This window comes from Scomber japonicus, chromosome 8 (genome assembly GCF_027409825.1).
Source record: "Scomber japonicus isolate fScoJap1 chromosome 8, fScoJap1.pri, whole genome shotgun sequence".
Lineage (NCBI taxonomy): Eukaryota > Metazoa > Chordata > Actinopteri > Scombriformes > Scombridae > Scomber > Scomber japonicus.
The window spans coordinates 14,747,092-14,774,667 of record NC_070585.1 but is presented as its reverse complement, the minus strand read 5'-3'; the positions used below and the strand labels follow the sequence as shown (position 1 = coordinate 14,774,667).

The window sequence follows — 27,576 nt, the reverse complement described above, 5'->3', positions numbered from 1 at the left end:
CAAGGGGACTGTTGCACAGTGGCTCAATCTGCAGCTTCGGTCAAACAAACATCAAAGAAATTGGAAGTTTAGACAACTTGATAGACTATGTACCGCAGCGGAGGAAACTTTAACTTATTTGCTTTTACACGCATGCACCTTCCTCTTTCCTGCACCCACTGATTCATCGCAGGACTGACACACCTCAGTGGGATTAGTGTACATGTTAGCATGGTGTGAGTCTGTGCAAACTGCGTGACCTGCGCAACCAGGAGAGGGGTGTGTGTCTGGCATGTGTTATGTGGGTCTGCACGATACCCAGCATGTGGAATACGTCTATCCCAGTGTATCCCATGTGAAAGTTCGTGTGCGTGAAATGGAGTGTAGCTCCCTGACTCGTAACAGGTACTCGTGTCATTGTGGTGAGTCATACCGTAAGGACCAGGGGGATGTTGGAAACTCTTCAAAGTGAGTTTGTTGTTGCTGCTGCGGTGAAATGAGCTGAGAGGATCTGGACTCAGCAGATGAAAGAGCTAAAGAGTGTGGTATGACTGATACACAACATGGATCTGAGTGAAGGAGATCTGTGCCACAAGAAGCAGCACCTACATTAATGTGTGTGTGTGTGTGTGTGTGTGTGTGTGTTAACGTGACAAAAATATAAGTGTAGAACACATGATTGCACAGCTTTGATGTGGTAAAAAAAAACTCTGAAAATGTACTGCTTTGAGTTAAAAAAAACAAAATTTTTATAATTTATTTATTATGCCTCATTTGATTTCAGTATCAGGAAACATGGCATATTATGTCAACATGTAATTACACTGAAGAAAAAAACATAGAGCCTTGAAACCAGACTCATATATTTATACAATTTTATTGACACCATCAGGAAATGTCTGTGCAGTAAGAAACCCATCAAAACACATTACACGCTGTTTCTGCAAGACATTAATAACATACATACATGCAGTTGTAAACAGTGTATATAGTTTTTGTTAAGTTGTATTGTGCAGTGTTTACTGTGCATCAAGCTAAGATACAGACACCCTGAAAGTTATAGCAGCCACCTGGCTGACCGCGCAGCTGCACTGTTGCGACGCTGACCACGAGTGCAACTGCGTGACAGCAAAGCCTGCAGAGCCGTAATGAGGGAATTCATCAACATGGGGCAAACAGTCAGCACAGGAAGAAGCAGGTGTGACTGTATACTGTACTATACTTTTTTTTTTCTGGAGACTTTTTAATTCTGAAAAATGGAAAGGAAATGATTATCGCAACTTCAAATTATTCTTCAGGGCAAACCTTTTTTGGTCAAAATCCTTGAAACATAAAGTCAATGACTTGTTGACAAATGAACAAGCTGGATGATGAATAGAAAGACCTCCGGCACAAAAGCTAAATCATTTCCTTACTTTTGCACTGCAAATTTCCAGATACTTTTTTTCTTTAAGTATGCCAGTGACAAAGATGAATGTGGAAAATGATGAGGACACCATTTTTCTCCTGACATGGATTCTCTCTCTAGTCAGTTAGTCTAGCCTTATATAATGTGTCCGAAACGTGCTGTGTGTGTGTGTGTGTGTGTGTGTGTGTGTCTGTTTCCTAACAGCTGGGCTGGTCCCACTGAACCAAAGCACCATGGATGGCTGCTAATAACCCACCCTAATAATCCCTACATTACCTAATGTCTTTCTGCGTTCAGTGCCATTAAATACCCATTCATTATCATGCCAACAGTTACTGCTATTGTGACTATCGTCCCAGAGGTGGGACCTGATGCTAGACGACGGCTGGCTGACTCTGCGGTGGTGCAGTGGGCTGGCTCATGCCCTTGGGTGGTGATGCTTGGTGATTACCCAGGGTCCCATAGAGGTGAAGCCCACAACGGAGCTCCCTCAGTAGGGCATCTGGTTAATGAGTGCTGGGCGTGCTGCTGGAGCACCTAGACTGGAAAGATAGGAAATATACACACAAGCTAGACACTGTACTAAAAGACATACACACACAGTCTGAAGGAAATGGAAAGGAAATTTGTCTGTGCTCCATTTCTTCCTCACAGTGGAACACAAGGAGAGCCTGCTGAGAGGACTCACAAGACAAGTAGCTTAACTTTAAACACACATTTGGTGGCTTACATTAAAGTCACATTTTCTGAAACTGGCAAATTTAACTCTTAACAGCATTCATATGTAGATGCGATAATGTAGTTATGCGGAGGGTTCTGCTCTGCTGCAAACTTGCTTAGCATATGATGCCGCACAACCTCAACTGTTTTATCCCAGATCAAGTCTGAGTTTTAAGATAGCATGAGGTTTAGCAGTACATGTCTTGATTACACTAGTCTGAATGTAGGGCCTAATTGGACGCATGGAGGAGGCTCCCCTGAAGGGTGGCTGGATATACACTGGGGACTCTGGGAATCTTACTGGAACCCATTAAGGAAACAAGACATTTCCGACCACAGGGAGCAAGAAAAACGGCTGAAAAATGAAGAGAAATGAGAAAAAAATGAGACGCTTCAGGGCTGAACTGTTAAGAACATGATTGTGGAGGGTGTTTGTGTATAAAAGAGGAATGATGGTGTTGTGTGAGGCCTCTTTGTCCAGGTCGCGTGCCAAATGACAGGTTGGCATAGTAACCGCATTGGCTCACACACAAACTGATAAACATACATGCAAACACACACACTAACCCCCAGGGACCATGGATGTACAAAGAGAACGGGATACAGTGTTGGAGGTGTGGCCCCATTCATTCCCATCAAAGTTGCGAAGTGGGAATTGAAGCCAAAAAAGCCACTTCCTGATGTAAAGACAAACCCGGATGAAAATATGCTATGTACGCTCAATACATCCATGGAGCATGCTCACTTGAGACTTCCACCAGCCAAGACTGCAAACTCCTGGTTTGGCCCTCTGGATAACTTTAAAGGGGATAAAAGAATTCAATTGTGCAGCTCTTTTACACATTTTTGGATATGTGATTGGATCAAATGGATCAAATTCTATCAGTGAAACAAGTCATTTCAGCAGATGATGCATTATGATAGAAGTGTCAAGCAACCATTTCCTACATACTGTAACTAATTTAATGTGAAGTAGGGCTATTATCTTAAAAGCATTTTTTAAAAGTTGAAAGTAGGCGAATAAGCTAAATAACTAAAATCAAACATTTCAATCAATGATAAATACATAGTAAATTACATCTGTGCATAGAATTGTGAATGAGTGTCATCTTTAATATAATGTTAAAGAAAGTGCTTTTTTGTAGGGGGCTAATCTCAAAAACTCAATTTCAGAGAGCATTGGAGAACATGGTGACCAAATAAAATACCTCTAATAGCTGTAGTGAATTAACCACATAACACATAACAGATAACCACAAACTTCAGTTCTTTTTCTTTACATTGAATGTAAGTCTATAAAATGTCTTTATGACAAACACTTTGTTAAAGCACTATAAAAGTAAAATGGAGAATGAAAAGCCCTTTTTCTTCAGGTTAGACCATCAGCAGCTGAATATGCCCATGCACGTTCCTGCTAACCCCATGCTGTTAGGTTATCACCCCTGTCCAGTCAGCTCCCTCGTCCATATCGTCATCAATCAATCACTCATTGTCATCAGGTTTCAATTTGGACCTTTAACGTATTTGCCCCCCATGGCAGCGCCTGCTTGAATCATCAAGAGCTTAGTGTTTGCTGTGCGTAGGGGGGGGTGTAGCTGAAGAGTGAGGAGAATACACAGTCGCAGTCTTCAGAGAAAGCCAAAAGAACAGTTTAAATATGAAACCCACAGCCTTCATGTCACTTTCAACTCCAGTAGGGGAAACTGACGGAAACTCTTCATTGTGGTTGTGCTGTGAAACGTTATGTGAAGCGCGGGGTCGGAGATTGTTAGCAGCAGCACAGTTGAATAGCGGTGGAATCTGTATTGGCACCTGGAAGTAATTGTGTTTCCCTCCCAGGAATATTTATGTATTGGTGAATTATTCTAAGCATGTTCCCAGTGTTTATTTCTGCAATGATGTCTGGCTACATGGCAGAACAGCCATGCAACCATTCTGTCCACTCAAAAAGTGGCTCAATTTAAAAGAAGAAAAATGCTCTGTGTGTGTGAGTTAGTGTGAAATGTGGAATTATTGACAGTCCAGCAGCAAACTGAGTCCATCTGTATCTCTCATTAAAGTAGAGTCAGCCCACCTCCCCACAGGCTTCTCTTTTCATATGCACCACCCCATATCCAAACACTGTTAAAGACTCATAAAACCTCTGCATAATATTTTGATATCTGTCATCTTATGCTGTTATAAAGGACCCAAAGGCAGAGGAAGTTGCCTTCGTTTGTGGTATCCATTCCCATCATAACACACAAGCTCCAGTTTCTCATGGGTGTGTTTGTTGTGATGTCTTGTGGCACCAACACAAACAAACACAGTCTACACAAGTCCTGCGGGCCTGGTGGATTTGTTTAGTCTTGGTGGGCAGGACACAAGGAGAAGATTTAGTATTCTTTGTATGTATGCTTGTTAACTTACAGCAACTGCACAGGGGGTTACAAATTTCAAACGTATATGAAATGATTCATCCCCCTCTATTCACTGTGGTCTCTTTGTGTGAGGTTTATTGACCTTTGTGAATTTTTTCCAGTGTTGGTTATTTCAGCATGGGTCTTCTTTTTGTATGTAATCGTCTGACGTTTGTGGTCCCCAGAGGATAAATCCTACATATTTTGGTAATCCCCTGACTTTTACATAAACCACACCAAGAGGTTGACATTTGGTAGAGATATTCATATATACTCCAGGTGGTTTGTAATAACTGGTTTATGATTTAGTACCTGCAAAACTAATGACATTCAATGGATCTCAGCTGCACTTTGTATTAATACAGTGGCTTACACAGAACTACTCTCCAGAGACTGAAAACATGATTGCTGTTATTACTCTTTGGAGACCTTTCCAAACAAACTACCATGACCATCATTTTCATAATGAAGGCACATGTAACCCAGTGTAACCTTGTGACTCGTTGATATGTTTTTAATAGTTTTGGACAACAATGGTTGGTCTAAAGCCCAGAGGAATATCATATATCAGGCTTTGCACAAAATAAAATTAATTAATTCATTGTTGGTTTGGCTCTGCTTCATTAGCTTGTCTTATTAGCATCTCAGTAGCTCTTCATGTTATCTTATCTACTGACAACAGGTCCGCTAGCCTAGCATAGTAGCTAAACATCTAATTTTGTAACTCAACAGTACTTCAAAACTGCTCAACTCTTGACTTCTTATTATCAAGGCTTCGCATCACACTTCATTCTTTCATTGAGGTATACGTATCTCATTTGGAGGAAGATCTGCCATTAGAAACAAGAGGTAAACAGTCTCTCTACTATGCCTTTTTAATTATCCACAAGGTTATATTATTTATGTCCTGTATATACATTTTGTCAACGCTTTGGAAACCTAGAAAATGTCCTTTAAAAGTAAACACTGAGTGCAGATACCCACCAGCCTCATCTGTAAGAAGTTTCTTTAACAAGCTAAGTGATTTGATAAGCGCCGAAGTGACGGAGGTGTGTGTGTTTATGCGTGTCAGGGTCTGAGATGGGTATGTACCGTATGCTGAGCGGTGAAGATAGCGCTGAAGGGATGGGGAGAGTGGTTGGTGAAAAGTGATATCCTGACAAATGGTGTTTATGAGAGTACAGAATACCAAGGGACAAGTGTGGGTCGTCTTGAATATGAGATTGAGGGAGAGAAAAGAGGAGTGTGACTGAGACAGAGATGAGCATGTGCATGAGAAAAAGTGAGAGGAAGATTGAAGTCGAGAGCCAGGCCGGAAGACGTGACAGGAACATGAGGATCCCTCTCAGACTGACACCATCTCTTAACTCAGACATCAGAAGAAGAGGTGTTGCGAGATTGAGTGGAGGGTAAATTGTTATATATAGTACGACACAACCACAGAGGGATCCTGAGAGAACCACCTAACAAGTCGTAACATGTATTTACATGTTAATTTCGCTATCAAAGTCTATCTGTTATTGGTTGAATGTGTGCTGGGCGGCCATGCCTGCAAAGAAAATGTGAATGGGTGTATGTGAGGGTCAAAGGTGGTGGAGTACAGCGACAGATTTATGATCTTCACCAACCTGAAGACTGGAGGTCACATGCTGACTGTGTTACACGCCTTAGCCATAACACACACACACACACACACAGAAAGTGATGGTACATGGAGAATACCAGCCTTCTAATGCCAGGTCGTGTGTCTTGAGGTCCAAGTAATAGATAAAGCAAGGAATGAGACCTGACTGACATTTGGATGAGTGTGTGTGCAAGTGTGTCAGCTTTCGGTTTACCATTTGGCCTCAGGGTAAAATATATAAAGTCTGATTAAGATGGAGGATAGGGGACATTGATCAGTAAAGAAACAAGCTTTGGTCCCAGGATGAAAGAACAAAGTCGGATCATGTTGCTCCGTACCATTAATACCTATCAGGAGCAATGTGGAGCTTAAAACAGCCAGATGTGGGTGGATGGGGGATGAGAGGCTGAGAAAGAAAAAAAGAGAGAAATTTCTCAGGGTTATACTGCTGCTGCTCTCTTCCTTTAGTTATGAAATCCAAACCAGCAGGAAGTGTTTACAGCAATTAAGTGTTTAACTATTTATTCTGTGGTGCATGTTTCTGCTATTTTATCCTACTTTTTCCCTTCTCATGTCTGTTTGTTTCAGAGGTTTATCTTACCTGTTGGGATCCAAACATTTGTATACTTGCATTTTGGGGTTTTCTTGCCGAGAGTAAGATGAGAAGGTCGATATAGCTTAGTGCCAAGACTAGAAACAACTCTGTCCAAAGGTAACAAATCCATCAACCAGCACTACTAAAGCTCACTGATTAACATGTTAGACCACATCTTGTTTGTTTAATCTGTACAAAGATCATCTAACAGTAAATTAAAAACTAAGATTGTCGTTTTACAGGGGCTACGTTTGGGCTAAGCTTAGCTAACCAGCAGCTTTCTACTGCTTCATGTTTAACAGACAAACATGGGAATGGTATCAATCTACTCATCTAACTCTCAACAAGAAAGGATATAAGGGAATAAGGGTTTTTCCCAAAATGTCAGACTATTCCTACAGTGCAGTAGATACAGTAAAACGGGTTATGCTTATGTTTATTTTTAGACTGTATATGTGGCAATGACGAGCGGTAGGTTACACTTTTTTACAAGGTGTTTGAGTAAGTTTAAATGCCTGGTATTCATCTGCATTCCTCTGCCATAAATGGGTGCTTGAGGTCTGACCTGCTCCTCCTACGCTGTAATCTCTGATGGCCAAAATGAATGATTAGTTCCTCTTAGCACTCCCTGCCAAAATGAGTCTTGTGTATGTATTTACTAGAAGCAATGAACATGAATTTAAGTTTGTCATCTGCCCTCATCTTAATTTACTACAACAACGGATGGAGCTGTTGAAAATATGCTTTTGAAAATTGCTTTAAGAGGAAATACATTGTGCATACATTATGCTCTAAGAAGCATTTGACCATGTTTGGTTTTATTTAAGGCCATATTGCTTTAGCTCCAGTCAGGTGCACGCAGACAAAGCCTCCATTGTGGGAAAAACCCAGATAGTTAGTTTTACTATAAACCTCCATTTTGAAAGCGCTACCATTTGGCAAGGGCCCTAAATCACTCTAGAGGTGACCGCAAAACGTATTTCATGTCTCATGTATCATTTTACCAACAACACCCGTTGATCTGGGACTGAGGCACACCAAGAACCTGTCTGTTGGTCAGAGGGGTGTTACGACCACAAGTAGTTTTCTTCCACTTGACCTGGCAGACAAGAACTGAAACCTGAAGCTATCCTAGTGCTGCACACCAGGGTGCCTTTACACTTTGATTAGTGTTTGGGTTGGGCTGGGGATGGGTCAGCACGTCCTGGCTTGGTTTTGAGTGGGGTTGCTAAAAGATGTTCCCTCTGAGAGCTTTTATTACTGAACAGACAAACTCAGATATGCAGAAACTTCTTTTCCTCCTTTTTCCATTCTTTTTGGCTTTCACTGAGAAATGATAGAGTTTGGACTCTGCACCAGTGGCATGCATGTTTGCTGTTTGAAGTATGGAATCTATTCTTTACACTCAACATGAACATTGACTAGTGTCCAGAGTGTCCTGGGGTAGCAGGGGAGCTGAACACTAGTCAATGTTCATGTTGAGTGTAAAGAATAGATTCCATACTTCAAACAGCAATCATGCATAGGAGCAAATGAAGGTGACATGACTGACTTTGGATGAGGCGTTAGATGAGTGTGTGTTGAGTGAAATGAGCTAAATGGTTGCCCTCTCTTGCTTTGCAGCTGTGGTCCCCTATCTTTTGCATACGTGCTCCATCTTGACCCTTAAGCAAGGTCACTACGTTATGAATGCCAATACAGAGATGTGATTGGTCAACAGGGGTGAATGGCACATACCTCTGTCATGCACTCCCAGCTGTGTTTAACTTTCATTACTACACATGAAGGCTATCACACATATCAGCTGTGTCAGCCATCTATCATAGTCGCAGCTGTCAGGCACACAACCTCTACACACACATACACACACACACACACACACAATTGTAAATACTGTCAGACACAAATTCAGGGTCTCTCAGGCAGGGCCATCTGCTCACAGAAATGCAAAACTCCAGATACATTGACGGATATTTATTGAAGGTGATGTTATATTTTGCATGCTCGAGAATGTAAACTCACAACAGGCTGAAACATCAGACTGATCCCAGTCTATCACCGGGTGTATGTAAGGCGCGGCAGCCATCCTAGCCATGTTCTGATCCCTGGAACCTGAGCAGCTGATTGGACCAAATATGGAAGCCACCACAATCGGATAATGTGACGCATGACCCCCTCCCAAAAAGTTCACACTGGGGCAAGTCTGCACCTGCCACAGGAGTAGCTTCACAACACAACACATACATGAGATACAGTACACTGTTCTCGCCCTTGAAGTATGCAGCAGTGAAAGGGGACATGGTTTATGTTACTTCAGTGACATCACAGCACAGAGATCGAGGGGCATTCAGAAACCCTGCGGTGATGGCATCATATCTTGAGGCACTATGAAATTATATCCTCCTTAAACACACCTGTATGTGTATTTGAAATAAACAGATGATCATCTTTAAAAGAAGTAATTTGTATTGAAATCCCAAAGAGTTTATAAGTGATCACAGACACTGCAGCACTGACGTAAGTGACAGACTCAGCTCATGTCCCAGCAGGCTGCAGCAGTCGATCAGATGACATGTTCCTGTAGTGCAATGGCTCTCAACCAGTCAGTAAAAAAATCCTTTTTGAATAATGAGTGTATGGATCACCAACAATCCCCAGCACAGAACTTTGTAGTGTCAATGTCTCACACCCAACCAGTCCGTCCCATTAATGTATATAGAGAACTGGATACAGTGGTGGAGGCGTACGAAAGTTGCCTAGTGGCACATGAAGCCAAAACAGTTTGACTTCTTCCACAGTGGACAACTTGCTCTACCTCTTGAGCCACAGCTGCCAATTGAAAGAGACTGAAGCAGAACACACTGAGCTGCTGTTGCATACTGATGTGTGATAGCTGGGCACTGATGTAGGACTGGGGGGTGAACGGGGGGGGGCAACTATTTATTCATTGAATTAAAATGTGCTTTATCGGGACATGAAATTACCTTTATTGGTAGGCCTATATGAGATTTTGACATATTGTCCAGCCTTGCCTGAAGTCAAAAAATGTCTCTTTTAAGTCCAAATTTCACTTTTAAGCCCAAACTATACTTTCAACAAAGCTGCAGCACTAACTCGTGCACTACTTTCAAAGCATACATGTAGAACTTGAGCATGAGTGCAAAGATACAGCGTTACATTGAACATGTTCAGAGCACTGCATTGGAGTTTGACAGACATTTCACAGACTTTGCATCTAGCCAGTTGCCTTATACATGTGTTTCCTGTTTGGCATAGACGTTGATGTGGCTGACATTGCCTCCAAAGCGAGAACACTTCTCCTGGACACTACTGCATGGAGAAGCAAATTCTCACCCTGCAGAACGGAGCATCCAGGGCATCCACTGACATGAAGGGTCAATTTTGGCATCTACTCAGAAGTAGTCTAACCTAAGAAAGTGTGCCATTTGCCTGTAAACCCTATTTGGATAAACCTACCTATGTGAATCTGGCTTCTCCCACATTAAAACCATAAAGGCCAAGTTCAGATCCACCATGACAGAGGACCACCTATCCTCTTGCCTCAGACTTGCCACCAGCTGCTACACCCCTGATTATGAGAAATACAGATCCTCACTCCAATGCCAAAGATCCCGTTAGGGTAATCACTCCCTCTCTGAAATGGAAAACATGTGTCTGCAGAATAAACATTGCCATCTCCCATACCTTACTGTCATACTGTATATTACTGCACAAATTGTGCTTCACAACCATTTTTGCTGGGTCCTACAACCCTTTTTTTCTGTCACGCCTTTTTAGACTCTGAATCAGCAGAAGAGACAGAATATAATATTTAGGAGGGTAAATGTTACACCCCTCAAGAAGGTCACAGCTATAGAAAAGCCGGATTGACATCTCCCGTCACAACAATACTGAGGTGCTGATACATGTGCTGACATCTCAGATCCAGTTTGTCCCATGTGTGCACACATGGTGGATATGTATGTATGTGTCCTGTTTTCACTGAGCCAAGACACCCTGGAGTGCAGATGTATTGCAGTTCTTTTTTCCCTACAATGAATGGACTGAGTAGTCATGTGAATATTTTCCAACATGGATATTTTCTTGCCAGTTAGCCTCTAATCCTATAGTGCACATTAACGTCTTTATTCAAAATTCTTTATTTGAGTAATAAAAAAAATATTTACATACCCTGTTTTAGAAAATTACACCATGTTTACCAAACACTCGCCCTTATAAGAATTGTGACTGATTTTATTTATTGCTTGTTCACCTCATTTGGCTTTGCTCATAATCACATAATCTATCACATCCCTCCATGATTGGCTGGGGTCGACCCATTCCTCATTAATGCTGATACTCAGCCATTGATCCACATGTATCAGATAGCATTGGGGATTATTTGCTTAAGCTAGTGAGTGGGTTGGCAGAGCGAAGGGCTTTGCACCGGCATATAATTACTACCAGACCAGAGACAATAGAGTATTAGTGCATAGTGGATTGATCAGGCCAAGCACAGTACACCAGGACTGATGGAGGGATGGAGGAGAATAAAGAAGAAGCAGCAAGATGTGTTCAGGTTTAGGATTAATGCAAAATATTCAAATGTTTAGCCAGTACATCCCTGATCATATAGTTTCAGACAATCTTCTAAAGCAGAGTGGAGGGAAGTGGTTATACGATGGAAATGCAAATAAAAAAGTTTAGTTGGAAGTTGGAGTAAAACAGGAAAGGGATGCATCATTGTGAATGGGCAATAGAGCTTGGCATGTCAGTTTAGTGTATCTTATGGTACGCCAAGTCACATCTGTGTAATCAGCCTCTGGACCACCTGCACCACGTTGCCCATGAACCACTGAGTGCATGGCTGGCTGCAAGCGTTCACCTTGGTTTCCACAGAGGCTGTAATTAGCCTGTCTGTTTCAGGTGTGAGAGAAGAGGAGACATAAACCAGGATAAGAAGCTAGCTTAAGGTAATGGCAAAGGGCATCAGGGGTGAGGAATCTGTGAAAAAGGATATAACTACAGGTAATGGTGAAGAGTTGAATTGGTTCAGTTACAGTCAACAGTTGACTGGAACTGGGTTTGAGGAAAGCCAAGAGGAAGGCAGAGGATGGAATTCTTTCCAGCAAAGCTGTCAGGGTTAGAGAAGGAGACTAGCTGGACTAAAGCTCGCTTTTGAACATTCACACCATGTTTCCTCATATCCCACACATTGCCCCACACAATGTCTTCTGTTACAGCCACACACAAATACTGCAGTTTTCATTTAAAGTCATGGTATTAGTGCACTTTTCTCTTTATTCCTTTAAACTTGAAGACCCAACCCCCCATTCCCTCCATGCCCATGTCTCTGGTTTTGCTCTAACATGTTCCAGAACGTCAAACTAGAACCACATTTTATGAATGAATAAAGGATACAAAGATAAAAGAGCATTTTATCCTGTTACAGACCACCATTCAACATAGACTGGCACTAGACGAAACCGACACTTCAAAATATCCTTGTCAAATTACCACGGCGCACATGATGATGCTGCTGACGTTCATCACATTAAAGAGTCTAATAGATGCATCTTAAATCAATCAATCACATAACACGTAGCATTCTTATCAATCATAATAATCTTACCCAGATGCTTAAAGGAAGCACACAGCAGGCAGGTACTTTCAAGACATGATCTTGCCATCGGCCAGGCCACCTGAAGGCTCATGCCCCTTTAGATGACCCGTGTTTTCTCGTAATCCCCGCTCTACGTGTGTGTCAGTTCGTGTTAACCCTCATGTTTATTCTCCCTTAGGACTGGATTTCACACCTCTAGGCTTCCTGGAAGTTGTTGCAGCATTTGTGGCCTCAACCTGATATTATCTGCAAACATAACCTTCATTCTCACCTCAACGTTGCACCAATGGCTACTGTCCCCTTCCTTCAGCCACATCTCCCATTCGTTATGGTATTTGCTGGTTCTCACATCTGAGGGTGGCAATTCGTCATAGAAGGTTTCTCAATACCCAGTGCAACTCAGATTTTTTCTAAGATACTAGATAGGTGTGTGTGTGTGTGTGTGTGTGTGTGTGTGTGTGTGTGTGCGTGTGTGCGTGTGTGTGTGTGTGTGTGTGTATGTGTGAATGCAGAGGTGTGGGGATTAGTCATTTGTGTGCTTTGAGTGTTTTGCACGCTTAAAATCCCCTTGAGCACCCAAATTCCAATGTCGGTGGTTACAGTCCCTTCTAATGGAAGTACCACCCAGGAGCCAGTCTGAATTATGCGGAAAACCAAGTCTCTTTTATACACGTCAACATGATACGCATCAATAAACACACATCTCAATGCGAAGGTGTATGTGTGTGCACGCGCATGTGATTCACTTGCAGCCGACTAGGATTTGTTTATCTGGGGTCAACTCATTTAAAGCATTGTCACGCAAGGGCATTCTTTCCAAAAAACAAAAAAAAAGGATAAGCACGCACAGACTCAGACAGGCTTGTATTTACTTCATAACAAACTCTGGGCATCTAAACTCTTAACATTTTTCAGGGTTTTCCGCCTCTGCTATTTTCTAAAAAACAACTTTAGTGAAGGAACACAGTGAATGCTATGTATTTCATTAATGTGTCTACTAAAGACAGAGATGAGGCAAGATCTGTCATGACCTTGGCTAAACACTCATGTCAATCCTCAGACCACCTTTACTGAGAATGTAACACATCTGGTAGCACCTGAGGAAAAAGCCGTTGTCTCCTGACCGCTGAACTTTGGATGCTCTGGTCGGCTTTGTTGTGATCTGCTCTTATTTGCAGTGCTCGGCTGGTGCTGGCTGTGTTTTGCTAGGCCGCTCTCATTGTTTTGACTGCGTCTGTCTCTCTGTGTGGGGTGGGCTCGTCTGTGCCTTCGCCTTTCATTAGCTATGACACACAGTGACTACCCAGCCAGTCTTTCAGCACCAGCCTGCCAATCAACATGAACCACCTGCTGGACATCATAAGAGTAGACTAGCAGAGCTCTATAGTTTCCTTCTTCCACCTTCTGGTTCTGTTTCAAACATGCATGATCTCAAGAAAATATAAACATAAAAGACGCATTCAGTCACACCAAAAATACAAATTACCTGCCAGAGACTAGAAACCCAAATATCTGCAGGCTTGATGAGCTTTTCATTGATGGTGCTCATTAGGAGCAAATGAATTATGCAGCAGACATAAACACCTAAACAACCCTGCAGCTGTAAGAACTTGCATGCATACACACACACACACTCACAGGTTTACAGCAGTGTCACTCATCCTTGACAGAGCGTGTCAGGAAAACTATATGTTGAACACACTTGCATGGGCATGAAATCGGCAACCCTTCTCTCACACAAATACACTCTCAGATATACAGACACCCTCTCACCCAGCTCAGACAAAATCCACCCTGCAGTCACGCAACGCTTAATTCTGAAAGTAAAACAGGAAGGTCGACTTGGTACTGGTGTGCTCTCGGCTTCCTATTTCCCAATCACAGATGACCATTGCATGAATACCACAGTGATGTTTACTGCATAGCATCCCTCTCTAACCACATTTCAACAATGAGAGAGGTGAAGTATAGTCCACACCACAGGCAGAGTTTGTATGCTCTATTAATGGCTACCTCTTACTTATATAAGTTACAAGAATAATGGTTCATGGTAGTGATGTATTTGTTCATCGTGTTTGTGAGAGTTAAAATTAGATTATATTGAAATTTTAATTCTAGTTTTTCACAGGTGTATTGATGTGGTTAGTTATTCTACTTTCTCAAACTAAACTGAGACTCTGAATAGCAAAGGGCCAAATTCTTGTCACCTCGACAAACCTTGAAAAACGTTTGTTTGTGAGTTATAGCACATCATATGCAAGCTGTTGCTGTTGGCATTGGTATAATCTATCCTAAAACATATTTGCAAGTATTTAATGATAAATTAAGTAGCCTTACCGATACATACTGCACACTAGTTTTATTAAAACAGATACCCTGATGACGCAAACTCAAGTGAAAATCATCCCTGGTGCGCATGGTCGAGTGGTTAGCCACATACGCAGCCGACCCCAGTTCGACTTCTGGCTGAAGTTCATTTGCTACAAGTCACACCCCTTCTCTCTCCTGTTGTCTGTTTACTATTAAATAAAGGTGTCTGTGCCCAAAAAATCTAAAAAAAGAAAAAAATCATCATCCCTCATTGATTTCCCTCATAAAACCTGCACAATTCACAAAGGTGAAGCATCTCATGAAGAGAAGTTGATGAGAGAAATACGCATTTTTAAGGTGTGGATTCTGCAAAATATACTGAAAGTCGATATGAGCATTTCCCTAATAATTTCCACATTTAGTTAATGTTTAATTGTTAGTGTTGAGTGGAGAAACTGATGTTGGACATCATGAGATAAGTTTTTGAAGTATTTGCAAAAAAGTACAGCAGGCTTTGTAAATCATAAATAACACAGGGAGATTTGATGGTAGATATGGCTATCTGGTAGTACCCACTGTGTGACTGGACTGGTATGAACCCTGTCTGAGGGGCTGAACCCAGTTTGACCCAGGAGAGACACGGGGCAGCTGGAGGATGAATTGCCACCATATGAATCACATCCGTTGTCTTTTTTCACTTTCTGTTGCTGTTTACATCCCCAGCATGTGTTCCCTGTCTCATTGGAACAAACGTTGGACAAACACAGGGAAACAATGTCACATCAGGAGAAGTTGTGTTGTGTTAGGCAAATAGGCTAAACAGCTGTGCCCATTTGTGCTGAGACAAAACAAAAGAAGGGCAGTCCTCACATCCTCATATCTCATGTCAGTAAACATTTTCAATGATACCAAGTGTCTGAGAAGTCTCATTATGTACAAATGAAATCAGTCTTTAAAAATAGTAAAACAGTTCACTTGGTAATTTTGCTGTATGTTTTATTAATATTTCTCCACTCAAAATGTACAATTCTTTCTGTCCATTCTGCAATGATTGACATAAAATGCAGGGGTTTTTTTTGTCAAAACCAGGCATGATTTTTTTAGTTTGTTCCAAATGTTGTGATTGTAATTAGAGGGAAATCTGCTACTGGGATTTTTTTTTAATTAAATACCATTCTTAAGTAGGAAAAATAAGTGAGACAGGAGGTGCTGCAGAGACACATCGCCTCAGGCTAACATGGAAGCAAGAAGTTGACCTTCCCTACTTACACCCTTCCTCTCCACACTCCCACCCCACCTTTCTCTTCCTTTCCATTTAAATTAAATTTTCCCCTGTCGCAGGAGGAGAAGGAGGATATGCAACAGTAGAGGGTGGTGGTGGTGGTGGTGCTGGGGGGGCAGATGGATAGATGGATGGATGTAAGTGCTGTGGTTGTGCATACAGAGTATCACATTCTGCTATTTTCATTTGGCTCTTTATTGCTCCCAGTTGTTAAACAAAATGGGGCCTAAACGAAGAGAAAGGGGGCGAGGGGGGTCAGTATTCCACCAATCCAGTGCTTTGTTCCCTGGCAGCACTTTGTTTGCAAGAAATGTCACAGTAGCTAAATCAAGCCAGACAGTTATGAGAAACAGACAGAGCAGATGGAGGATGGAAGGATGAGTGTGTGTCTGTCTTTAGCAGGGTCCACAGCGAAGGTCATATAGATGCAAGGAAGACACCAGGAAGTATTTGGTAACATTCGATGGAGAAATGTTTTTGTTGTGTTGTGTGTGTGTGTGTGTGTGTGTGTGTGTGTGTGTGTGTGTGTGTGTGTGTGTGTGTATGTGTATGTGTGTGTGTGTGTGTGTGTGTGTGTGTGCAGGACTGCAATGTTAGGCATGGGGACTTTTCCGGTCGCTAACTTAAACATCTCATAATGAAGGATGCTGAACCTGGGCAGGGATCCATATGTTTTTTTCTCTCAGTCTCAGACTCACACATACAGTCCAAGGAAGGGATGGCCTACTAGCTGGCTTCCAGTCAAACTTTGGACCACATGCTTTCCAGCCCCACATATAGACAATGAGCGGTTAACTCTCAGCTACAGGCAAACATGTACACACAGCCTTCCAGAGTTAGCAAACTTCAAATGCAGTGCATTCTGTGTGTTTATTATCATCCCAGGGAGCCGTTTACATGCTCATATCCATAGTCATGACAACTGATGTGTCTCTCACAGAGAAATCAATGCACAGGATATCGTTTTTTTTCGAGAGGTTGGGCATTTGTGTAGCTCTATTTTTCTTTTTTTGAGTGTTGGAAGGACAGCCTCCTTGTTCAGCACTTATCATCCTATCTTGTACTACATATCTTTTTTGTTGTTGCTGCTTTACTGCAGTCCACTCTATCTCTGCACCTTTGCACTCTACTCTGTATTATAACCAATCATTCACAGTCTTTTTGAGTTTTGTCTTTGAGTTGTGAAACCTGTATAATCAAATTATGACACAGTCTTTTACTGTGTTGGTGTACACATTGCATAAGATGTGATCCACCATTTCTTTCTCTCTCTAATGTACACACTGTTTCTATTTTGGTGCACTTGAGTGACATTTTCAGACCCCGGTATGTCACAGTGAAACATCAAGTCAGCGCTGACACCTCATGTGTCCGGGTGTTTATGTTTGTTTGTTTGTTGGTATCTCAGTGGATATGTGTTCACTCTTTCTCCTGGAATAGAAATCAGAACCACTTCCACACTTAAAAGCACACACACACACACACACACACACACACACACACACACACACACACACACACACACACAGACACACACACAAAAAACACACACACACACACTCTGCTCTCCAGTGTTGCTGTTTTTCCCATTAATTCCTACAGTCAATCCAGTCTTACATCAGCTTTACATCATCCACCTCCATTCACCCTTAACCCGGCCACTCAGGACTAATCTCAGTCCCACCTTTCAGTCACTCTGATGCCCGCGTCTCCAGCGGTTTGCAGTCAACATGCCAACAGCTGCCTTTTATGTCTCAAATAAAGGTAGAGCCGAAATGGCCCCCCCATGACCCGTATCCCATAATGTATATCCCTGTTGGAGGAGACACTTTAAAAGCCCATTTACCATGTTATACAAGTATTTTTGAAGGATTTATGAAGCATCTGACTTCATGCATCCAATTATGTGCCACTGCTCTTATGCCATCTTTCCTTCTGGACTCTCCTGTCATCTCTACTATAAGTGAAAAATACCTTTCTCTCCATTCCTCCCATCAAATTTCCCATTTCCCATCCCACCACTCCCTTACACATTCCTCTCTCCTCCATTACACCTCATCCTCCTCATCTCCACCCTTCCAGCTCCGGGGAAATGCCCCAGCCCTCTCTTTAGAGACCTCAGCCCCAGCAGAACAGCTCTATGCTGCTGTTTATGGCTGCGGGGGTTGAAACAGTGGAAGTAGATCCTACTGTGGAATATGGGGACTATTAATGTAAATGTTGTTGCTGGCAGGGTGTGTGCGTGTGTGTGTGTGTGTGTTGGCATCTGTGTTTGAGGTCTGAAACTGTGGAGGTGTTAAATGATTAAAATTATTCAAACGTAAATTTTAAATGAGAGTCAATAGGTGCACAGCTGCACTCATTTTCAATTTCCATTGTTACACTGGGTTTTTTGTTGTTTTTTTTCTTTCTCTCTCTCTCTCTCTCTCTCTCTCAACATTTTGCTTCACTGGCTCCCTAAGCTTGGAGACAGGCAACTCTTTTTGTAATATGTGTTTAATTTCTTCAATTCCAAAGTCATTAATACCTTATTGCGGCTGCATTCAAAAAAGTGGGAAGAAGGGATGAAAGAAGTGGGAGAGGTAGACATGAGAAGGAGGTGGAGGAGCACAATTGAGCTCTCTTTGAAAGGCCTGGCAGAGTCAGGAAGTGATTAGGCCGCTACAATAACTCCAATAATGACAATAGGGAAAACATGTCTGCAGCCACAACCACTTAGCATCAGGAACAGTACCCGGTATGGTTCCTATTACATCACAAGAGCAGAACTGAGTAAGGGAAGGTGGGCACATGAAAAGAGAGACAGGAGAAGTACAGTAAGGTGCTACATAGAAGGGGCTTTTAAGCCATGGAGAGACAAGCTCTTTATGGGGCTGGGCAGAAACCTTATAAAACAATAGCTCTGCCAAACGACCTGGCAGACGCTGACGCAAATCAACGGTGTTATAGAAATGATTCATGGTCTTGCAGCAGCATGAGGTCCGAGAACCTTAGTTGGCCACATCATCTCCTGGTTTCCCTACAACCCTCCTGCTATTTCCCAAAACTCAACCAGACTTCTCCATCAACAGCAGGAAAGCTTTTACCGGATATATGGTGGAGTGTGAGGAATAGGTCTGATGAACTTGAGCTGTAGCCAGAGTTAGGGGAGAATTGGTCGTAAACACGCCCGAGGGTCCAGCATGTTCAGCTCCAAATAAAACCACACAGTCCATTTGGTTCTGAGTGTGACGGAATCCTTCTATCTTTTTGTTTTTATTCCTAGCACCTGAATTAATGCTTACGTCACTGAACTCCAGTCGGTTTTGGACTGACACACGATGTGGTGAAATACAAACTTAATGCCAGCCAACTCATCATCTCCATCACAAGCAACGCTCGGTTGTTCTCTACTCATGCCTGCAGTGCTGATTTGGGGGATTTATTGCTCTGTCTGTGTGTTTTCACAGGGCCTCCAGGAAAGCGTGGAAGGATGGGAAGAAGAGGGGACCCTGGTAAGTGACGCCCATCACCTGCTTTGTTTGTTTATTTCTTCTCTCCTTTTCTCGCTCCCTCTCTCTCTCTTTTGTTCTCTCTCTCTTTTCCTGGAAGATGTAAACTTTTCTCTTCTTTCTTCATCTCTGTCCTGCTAGCTCCCACTCACTCTCTCTTTTCCTGGGTGACTGGATAGGATCAAGGGCCAGTAATTGCAGTGACCCATGAGTCAGGCCAGTGGATGATGGGCTGCAGTTGGCCCTTCTCCCTTTACCTCCCTATTTGCACCGACATAGTGCTAACCTTGGCCATGTGGTTGCACTAACTTTGCCCAGATGTCAGTTGTTCTCACTGAGCAGTAGCAGCTGCAGTAGTACGAGCCTAATGAGATTCTCCCTTGCCAACATCACTACCAACCATTATTGTGTTGCTATTTCCCTCCATCCAGACCACAAAACACTCGATGAAGAACCAAAACAGTGTGGAGACTTAAACTCCTGTTACACAAATGTTCATCGTTCATCAAGACAGATAAAGCAGATGTTTAAGTTTGACTCACCTTAATTTGAAATGGTTTATATTAAGTGTTGACCCCACCAAACCACGGTGCAACAATAGTAGACGATTTTATCAAAACTAGCTATTCTGCAGGATATGTGTCAGATGGGAAACTTCCAATCTGGCTGTGATTCATTGTTGTGGATATTTAGTAGATGAGATTTGCTCCTGTGAACATGCTGACTCAGTGAGCAATCACCGGTGAGTTTTATTGCTCTTGATACACATAGATCCTTCTGGATAATATTAAGCTTATTCTCTAAAGCAGTAAAGTACCTTAAAATACATTATTATTATTAGTATTATTATTATTTTAACTTCTCTGTTGACTCAATTTTCATTTATGGGTTGAGTGATGGGTTGAGAGAAATACACATTTCATATGTTGTACTGCCTTTATATCAGAAATCTTGATGATTAATATAAGACAGTATAAGGCAGTATTTTATATATTTCAACAAATCCCATGAAAAGACCAAAACCAACAATATGTTAGTTTGCCTCTTCAACATCCCCAGCCCCTCAACACTCATACATATGTTCTACTGTTTTTTTTAAGTATAAGTAATCATTTCTTAAAACAGTCAGTCAGTGAAGCTGATGTGTTTCTTTGACAGCAGTAGAGTTCAGTGGCACAGAGGAATAAGCTACATCAGGTTTTGGCTTCACAGACACAGACATTGTTAGCGGGATCAGTTCATTGTGGGTTTTGGCCTTTTTATGGGATTTGTTTAGGGAAATAGGGGATTGGATATCACCAGACTCAACTACCTAACTACATCTTAATCAACATTGACTGCAGTAATCTAAATGGCCGTGTTTTTCATCAGAGAAGTTATTGCTGTATTTACAGCCGCTTGTTTTTTGTTTTTTTGTTTTTTTCAGTAGGATTAACGTCATGAGAAAGCCTGCTATTTAGGCTTCAGCTAAGGTCTGACACTCATTGGCTGCTGACTGTTTGTGGCAGGAGTCTGTATCTAAAAGGGTGATTTGGTTTTGTTTAGGTACTCGCTTGCTTGTTGTTTAGCTTTGCATCCTCATGTTGCAGCCTGGGTTACTCTGTAGGGTTAGGTTGCGCCATGACTCAGGGACAACTTTTTACAAGACCAGAAGAGTTCCCCCAGAAAAACAAGAGAGTGGAGAAACAGAAAGATGAACTTTAATAACAGGAAAGAGGGCAGACAGGGTAGTTGAACATCTTCAAATGTTGCCATGTCTCTTGCATCAACTATTTTCTCTCTAATTTGTTACTTGTTTGCCTTTTCTATTCTGTTTACTTCTGATTCTCTGTCATTCTCTGCCTCTCTTTCTCATTAGTATCCACACACGCACACGCACACACACACACACACACACACACACACACACACACACACACACACCTGTCTCAAGTCCAGTGGTTAAGGCTGCTTTTACTGCGGAGCTCTTCAGTCAGGGTTCATTTGTTTACCTAATGTCTGGCCCAGTAGATCCTCGTCTAGACACAGCTGAATTTGATTGACTGGGTCTTCATACCTCATAAACCCCAACACCTTTCTCCTCTTCTTCGCCTGACACCTTCCGTCTTCTAACCATCTCCATTTATCTTGTCCTGAAACTGCCTTTTCCCTTGAATCAAATAACAATCTTCAAGGTTCACATAGATTTTGGTCATGTTAGCAGGACTTTTTGTGTGTTTAAATAGTAACACAACACCAGAAATAACCCTCTTGTCCCTATAGAAGGAGTCTGTTTTCAATTGTGTTGGGTTTATGTAAATGTTTAATCTTGCATCCATGCTGATGAGCTGTGTTGTACCAGAACTGCAATGGTGGCATCGCTCCAAATCGTGCCTTAGACTGTAATTGTGTTAACGATCACATAAATCAGCATCATGATTGGTTTTAAATATAAATCAGATGAATATGAACCAATCACTAATATAATCGCTTTAATGGCCAAATCATGTACAGTAAATATTCACTTTTTAGGGGTAGGGGTGGTTTAATAGTGCCCTCAGCCTTTCACATTTAAAAGATGTTTTTTATAACAATATTCCAATCAGACCACTAAGAGCAAGAGTCCTTTGATCATTACTGTTGTTTTTGGTTAGGCACAGTATGAAAAGCAGAATGTACTTTCTGCGCTGAGGCCCAACATCAGAGCATTTCAATCAGATCTATCTGCCCTGCAGAAATCTTTGAGACGTCTTTTTTTAATGCTTTAAAGGGACACTCTGTCTGCCAGCACACCCCGACCTTTTCACTCCCTGTTTGTCCTCCATCTAATACACCCATATCTTCTTTGGAAACAAAGCCTTGACATGACTTCATATTCTAATGCAAAACATGACCCATTATCCAGAAGTCTGCTTATCATAACTAGTACACCACAAACTCCATTGGCAGCAGCTCTAATGAGCTTGTTCTGTAGCATATTTAAGTGGTTAATTACAGTCATCATCTAACAAACCACATTGCATGTGCAGGTTTTTTTATTTTATTTTGTGTACCAATGTTTTGAGGAATTGATGGCTGTACAAACCAGAAGTTACCATAACTCAGACATGTTGTACTTCATGCATCAGTAGAGATGAACAGAATTTACTTTCTAATGCCTGATCTCTTTTTTTCTGTTTCAGGACCTCCTGTAAGTAAACTTTCTTCTCATCCAGGTAGTATTAAGGTCAACTTATGGAGCTGGTACTTTCTTTTGACATTAAACATGCATACACACTCACAAACTCACACATACAGTATATCATCCCTCACTGTGTTCAATACAATACAATTGGACCCGAATTCAACTTTTCTCCTACAGGAAAGCACGAACAAACAGACACACAAACTGTCACAGACTCACTCACACATGTGCACTCACAGAGCACAGCAATAAATGGACCACCTAGGGAAGTGAAGTGTGTGTGTGTGTGTGTGCGTGTGTGTGTGTGCTTGTATCCGTGTGTGTGTGTGTGTGTGTGTGTGTATGTGTGTGTGTGTGTGTGCTTGTATCCATGTGTGTCTGTGTGTCTGTGTGTGTGTGTGTGTGTGTGTGTGTGTGTGTGTGTGTGTGTGTGTGTGCGTGTGTGTGTGTGTGTGTGTGTGTGTGTGTGTGTGTGTTCCACAGTGATGTTTAGGGAGCGGTGACTTATTAGCAGCAAGTTACTCTCCTCTGTGGGACTATAACTCCTGCTGACACACACAACAGATAGAACACAAACACCAACACTTACACAAAGGCTAACTAGAGACCACTGCTGCCTTCAGGGATATTGGGATTTAAATGTATAACTTTGTGTGACCAACTTGGGAAAAGTAATACATTTTTTTTATTCTTTTTATTTAAAATATGTTTGGTCACATGTGGTAAACATCAGATATGCAGCAGCAGAAATGGACCAAAAAACACATTAAGGATGTTCCAGAAATATCAGAGTGGAGAAATGTTCCGGCTGACATTTAGGAAATCCAGTGAATGGTTTCAACAGGGAAAACTGTCTTTGCAGCTGGTTTACACTTAGTGTGCATGAAACAATGTATAACTCCTGTTCCCAAGCACACCCACAATCCTGCCTATAACCCATAAAGGAATCCAAAGGATTATCACCTGCAACTCCACAAAGTAGCAATCTGTCTGTCTCTGCGTCACACTCACCAGAGTCAAGAATGAAACCTTAAGTATTTGATGTAAATGCAAATTTTATGTAAACACAAAAATCACTTCAAATCTAAACATCACTTCAGATCTAAACAGGTATCAAAAAGATAAAATAATAGGCATGAAACTTCATGCGAGGAGTGAAATCATAGTGTAAGAAAATTTATTTATAATTCCATGAAGAATAAATTAGTTAATTGGACTGATTTGTTCATCTCATCTATTTAAATTAGTAAAAACTGAACAATCATCCTGAATATAATTAAAGACTTGCTTTCTCTCAGTATACATTTTCAGTGCGCTGTGTGCAGCGGTTGGTTTCTGTTCTAACCTCTCAATGCTTCATGCTTTAATCTCTAACCTCACCAGGGCAAGGCTGGACGGGATGGATACCCGGTAAATTTGATTTGTTATTTATCCTGTCACTCTTCAATTCACCCAATCATGTGTCTCTTCTCCCCGTTGCTGTAATGCATATTTATTCCAACTGTTTACACAGCTTTATTAGACCTTTGTCTTTATTTCCTCTCTGCTCTTTTTTATCAAGAAATTACCTTTACCTCTCTATATGCTCTTCACCACTGGTGTATCCTGCCCCATGAATAAGACGTGTAGATACAAATATTTACACACAGAGAAACATTGTCAAGAGTGGTTAGATAAGACCAAAGTCCTTTGACATTAAACATTTTCTTTTCAGGATGATGTCAAGGCATATAAAATATATTTAGTGCTTGTATGAAAATGAGAAAGAGCCATAAACTGGGCAATTTTGTGAAGATATCATCAGTAAACATAAACCACATGGGCACAAAATGTGAAACATTCATCCACTGGCACAAATCATGCCCTTCAGCTTTTAAATTGGATTTAATAATGTTTGAATAGAATTACTTTGTATATTCGTAACTACTGAATGCAAAGCAGATCCCTGATTTTCACCAATGAGAAGAACAAAACTGTGAGCCAATTCCTGTGTTATCCAGAGATACAGCGGCCTCTAGTGGCCCGATACACTCTTGAGTTTTTCAACACTGCTGAGACAGAACAGCTCGTGGCTCTGTAGCTAATTTGTGGTTTAGCAATCATGACATCCTCATCAAACAATACAGATGCACTCTCATTATAAAAAGGCTGTATGAGCAGATGGACCCATCTGAACTAGATGCCTGCATAGTGTTGCTGTTCACAGGCAGCTTAATATGGGACATTAGCCTGTGCAGGATCCATGTTCGGTGGGACACTCTGTCCTGCTATCGTGTAACCCTGCTGTCTGGTTGCCACAGCGACCCACGGTAGTTGCCTGGTGTTGCGTTCCACGGCGTCTTGTTCACGTCGTCCTGTATGTTGTCCCACTGGGAATTTTGGGAAGTTCATTCCCCATGGGGCTCTCTCCCAGTCAGATTCCCAGTCTGCTTGGCACTGCACAGCCCTCCTGACGGGAAATGCCTGTTGATAATTACACACAGGTGGACCGAGAGCACAAAAAAAGTGTGTGAAACTTTTGTGTTTGTTTGCCTGTGACTCTATTGGTCTTTGTCACTGTCTTCATTAGAGATCCCAAAAGGTTTGGCACATTTTAGTGTTATTGTTGTACTTTTTAACTTTACAACCTCTGCTTAAACACATGATGTAATGTCATGCTTTAAAGCTACATAATCTGGGTTCCCCTCCCAGTCTTGTTAGCATAATGAAACCAATACTTAAAAGCTCTATAATTGCATAGATAAAACAGAGGATAACTTTGGACGCTGTGTGTATGAAGTTACAGTGAAACAACAGTAGATTAATCATGTTAGCAATTAACATAGACAGCACATCATTTCATTTTACAGCAACTGAGATGATCAAGTTTCCCACACTGATGCTGAAAAAGGGGGCATTCTTCCTGTTTGGTAGCAGTGTTTGTGTATCTGTGTCCATATGTGCTGATGTATGTGAACTCTATCCAACCACCCATAGTTTATGTATATCTCTATAACAAAGGCCAGAACTGTGGAAGTAGTTAGAAGTCTTCGTACACGTGAGTGTGTCTCTGTATGATATGTTTTCACACCAATAACTTCTCTCACATGAGCTGCTCATATGGAGCAAGCATGTGCGCATCAGCACAAATTAATCGAGTCAGTTTCCGGAAAGTACTGCGGTGCTAACTGTGCTGTGCCAGTGATTTGTGCCAGAAACATTTCTTTATTTTCCCTTTGTTAAGACAAACAGCTAGATCCCTTTCCAGCACTTTTCTTTCTTGCCCACTCTTACCTTTAATATGCCTCTGTTACTTTAATTGAAGGCCAATTTAAACCTTTTAACCCTCTGTTTAATCGTGTAGCCGTGTGCAGACACATTAACACATAATTGAATAGTATGAACATAACAACCTTTAGATAAGATGTGTTTATGCATTTATGCCAGTGCGTGAGCGTGCATGTGCTGCCCTTCATTCAGGTGGTGTACACATGTCTCACAGGCGTTAAGTTCATCAGACTAATGCATGCAACAGGCCATTTTCACTGAAGCATTGGTAATATGATAAACAGTGTTAACGACATGTGGTTTCTGTGAATCTCAAGCATAACACTATGATATCTCTGTGTGTGTGTGTGTGTGTTTGTGCATGCTGATGTATGTTTTCTCTCTTCACGTAACCCCTGTAAATCCTTCCTCTCATAAATCAGGCGAGGGGTTTGAGTTTCAGAAACGAGCCTTCCCACTGTCAAACAATCAAAGTCTGATATACTGACAGAATAGTGCAGAAGGGGTAAACACACACCCACATGCACCAATTCATTCTCAATCATATGCACAGTCACCAGTGTGCCCAGCCACTAGTTTATTACTAGTTTATGTTTTACTGTTTATACAAGAGTGCCAGCCTGTGACAGACAGTGGACCTCACTCAGCAGAAACAGGCCAAGGCCTCCATTGTTCAGCCTTCCAGGCCACTGAGCACAGATTAAAGCCAGACAGTCACCCAACAACATGTCAGTAATTTTCTGTCCCAAACACACAGCACTCTGGTATGCTTTATTATGCTCTTCAGTTCTGGATGCAGCCACTGCTTTCTTTTTTAAAGAAACTAATGTCATGTACCACAAATTATGCTCATCAAGCCTTGGCATAGGGTGGATTTTTGCCCCTGCGGCAACATGACAGGAACTGGTGAGGAGGAGGGCAGGAAGGGTATACAAAGGAGGGTTGATGAATCACGGTGAGAGAGGAAGAGATAATTATATCAAAGGGTGAAAGAGAGGGAAGGCAAGTAGAGCCAGAGGAGAGGAAAGGGTCCTTCATCTTGATGTCACATCATTAAAACCATTGAGCCTGATGTGTGCGACATATCACCATGTGTGTTTAGCTCAGACGTCTGCTCTGATGTGCAGACACCAGCATTTCACGCCGCATCCTCAACAATTACACCCTACTGGATAATTATGAGTCTGCACCATAGGGAGCACAATAAAGACAGAAAAGACACCCCTTGCCCTGTTTCATTGGGATTAAGACACACACACACACATACACACACACGGGCACATATGCATGTATGAGCATGCACATACACAAACATAGTCGCAGACTTGTGCCCTCCTGCAGGCCAAGTTATTTTCCAGAAATGTGTTTAAAAGCCATCTAAGTGGTGGGAATGCTGACTCCAAATGTTCTTTTATCTGCCGAGGGGCGCTGTGGGACAAGATGGCACTGCAGACTAGAAGTATGCACACATAAAAAGCCATTATTTAATTTCCCCGCAAAATTCCCCAATGTTTGGTTTTAATCTTAAGGTTTACTTTCTCACTTTTGCTTAACATTAATCTCACAGTTTTTCTGGCCTTTCAAACTGTTGTGTAGGTTTGTATCAAACAGAAGGTACAGTAGTGGCTATACAAAAAAAAAGGAACACAATATGTCATCAAATCCAATTCCCACGGCTCCAGTTTTTTTATTCACCCATTTTGCTCTTGGCTTTT

The 27,576-nt window shown here is 41.8% G+C and overlaps 1 protein-coding gene across 1 annotated transcript in view; it reads left to right on the top strand.

The window, feature by feature from the left end:
- The window catches only part of col23a1a (collagen type XXIII alpha 1 chain a), a 118,380-nt gene that overhangs the window by 68,725 nt on the left and 22,079 nt on the right, over window positions 1-27,576 (top strand). The window contains exons 3-5 of the mRNA XM_053323796.1: window positions 19,390-19,434; window positions 22,593-22,600; window positions 23,978-24,004. Of these exons, the coding sequence (XP_053179771.1) occupies window positions 19,390-19,434; window positions 22,593-22,600; window positions 23,978-24,004 (80 nt within the window). The remainder of the gene's footprint in view (window positions 1-19,389; window positions 19,435-22,592; window positions 22,601-23,977; window positions 24,005-27,576) is intronic.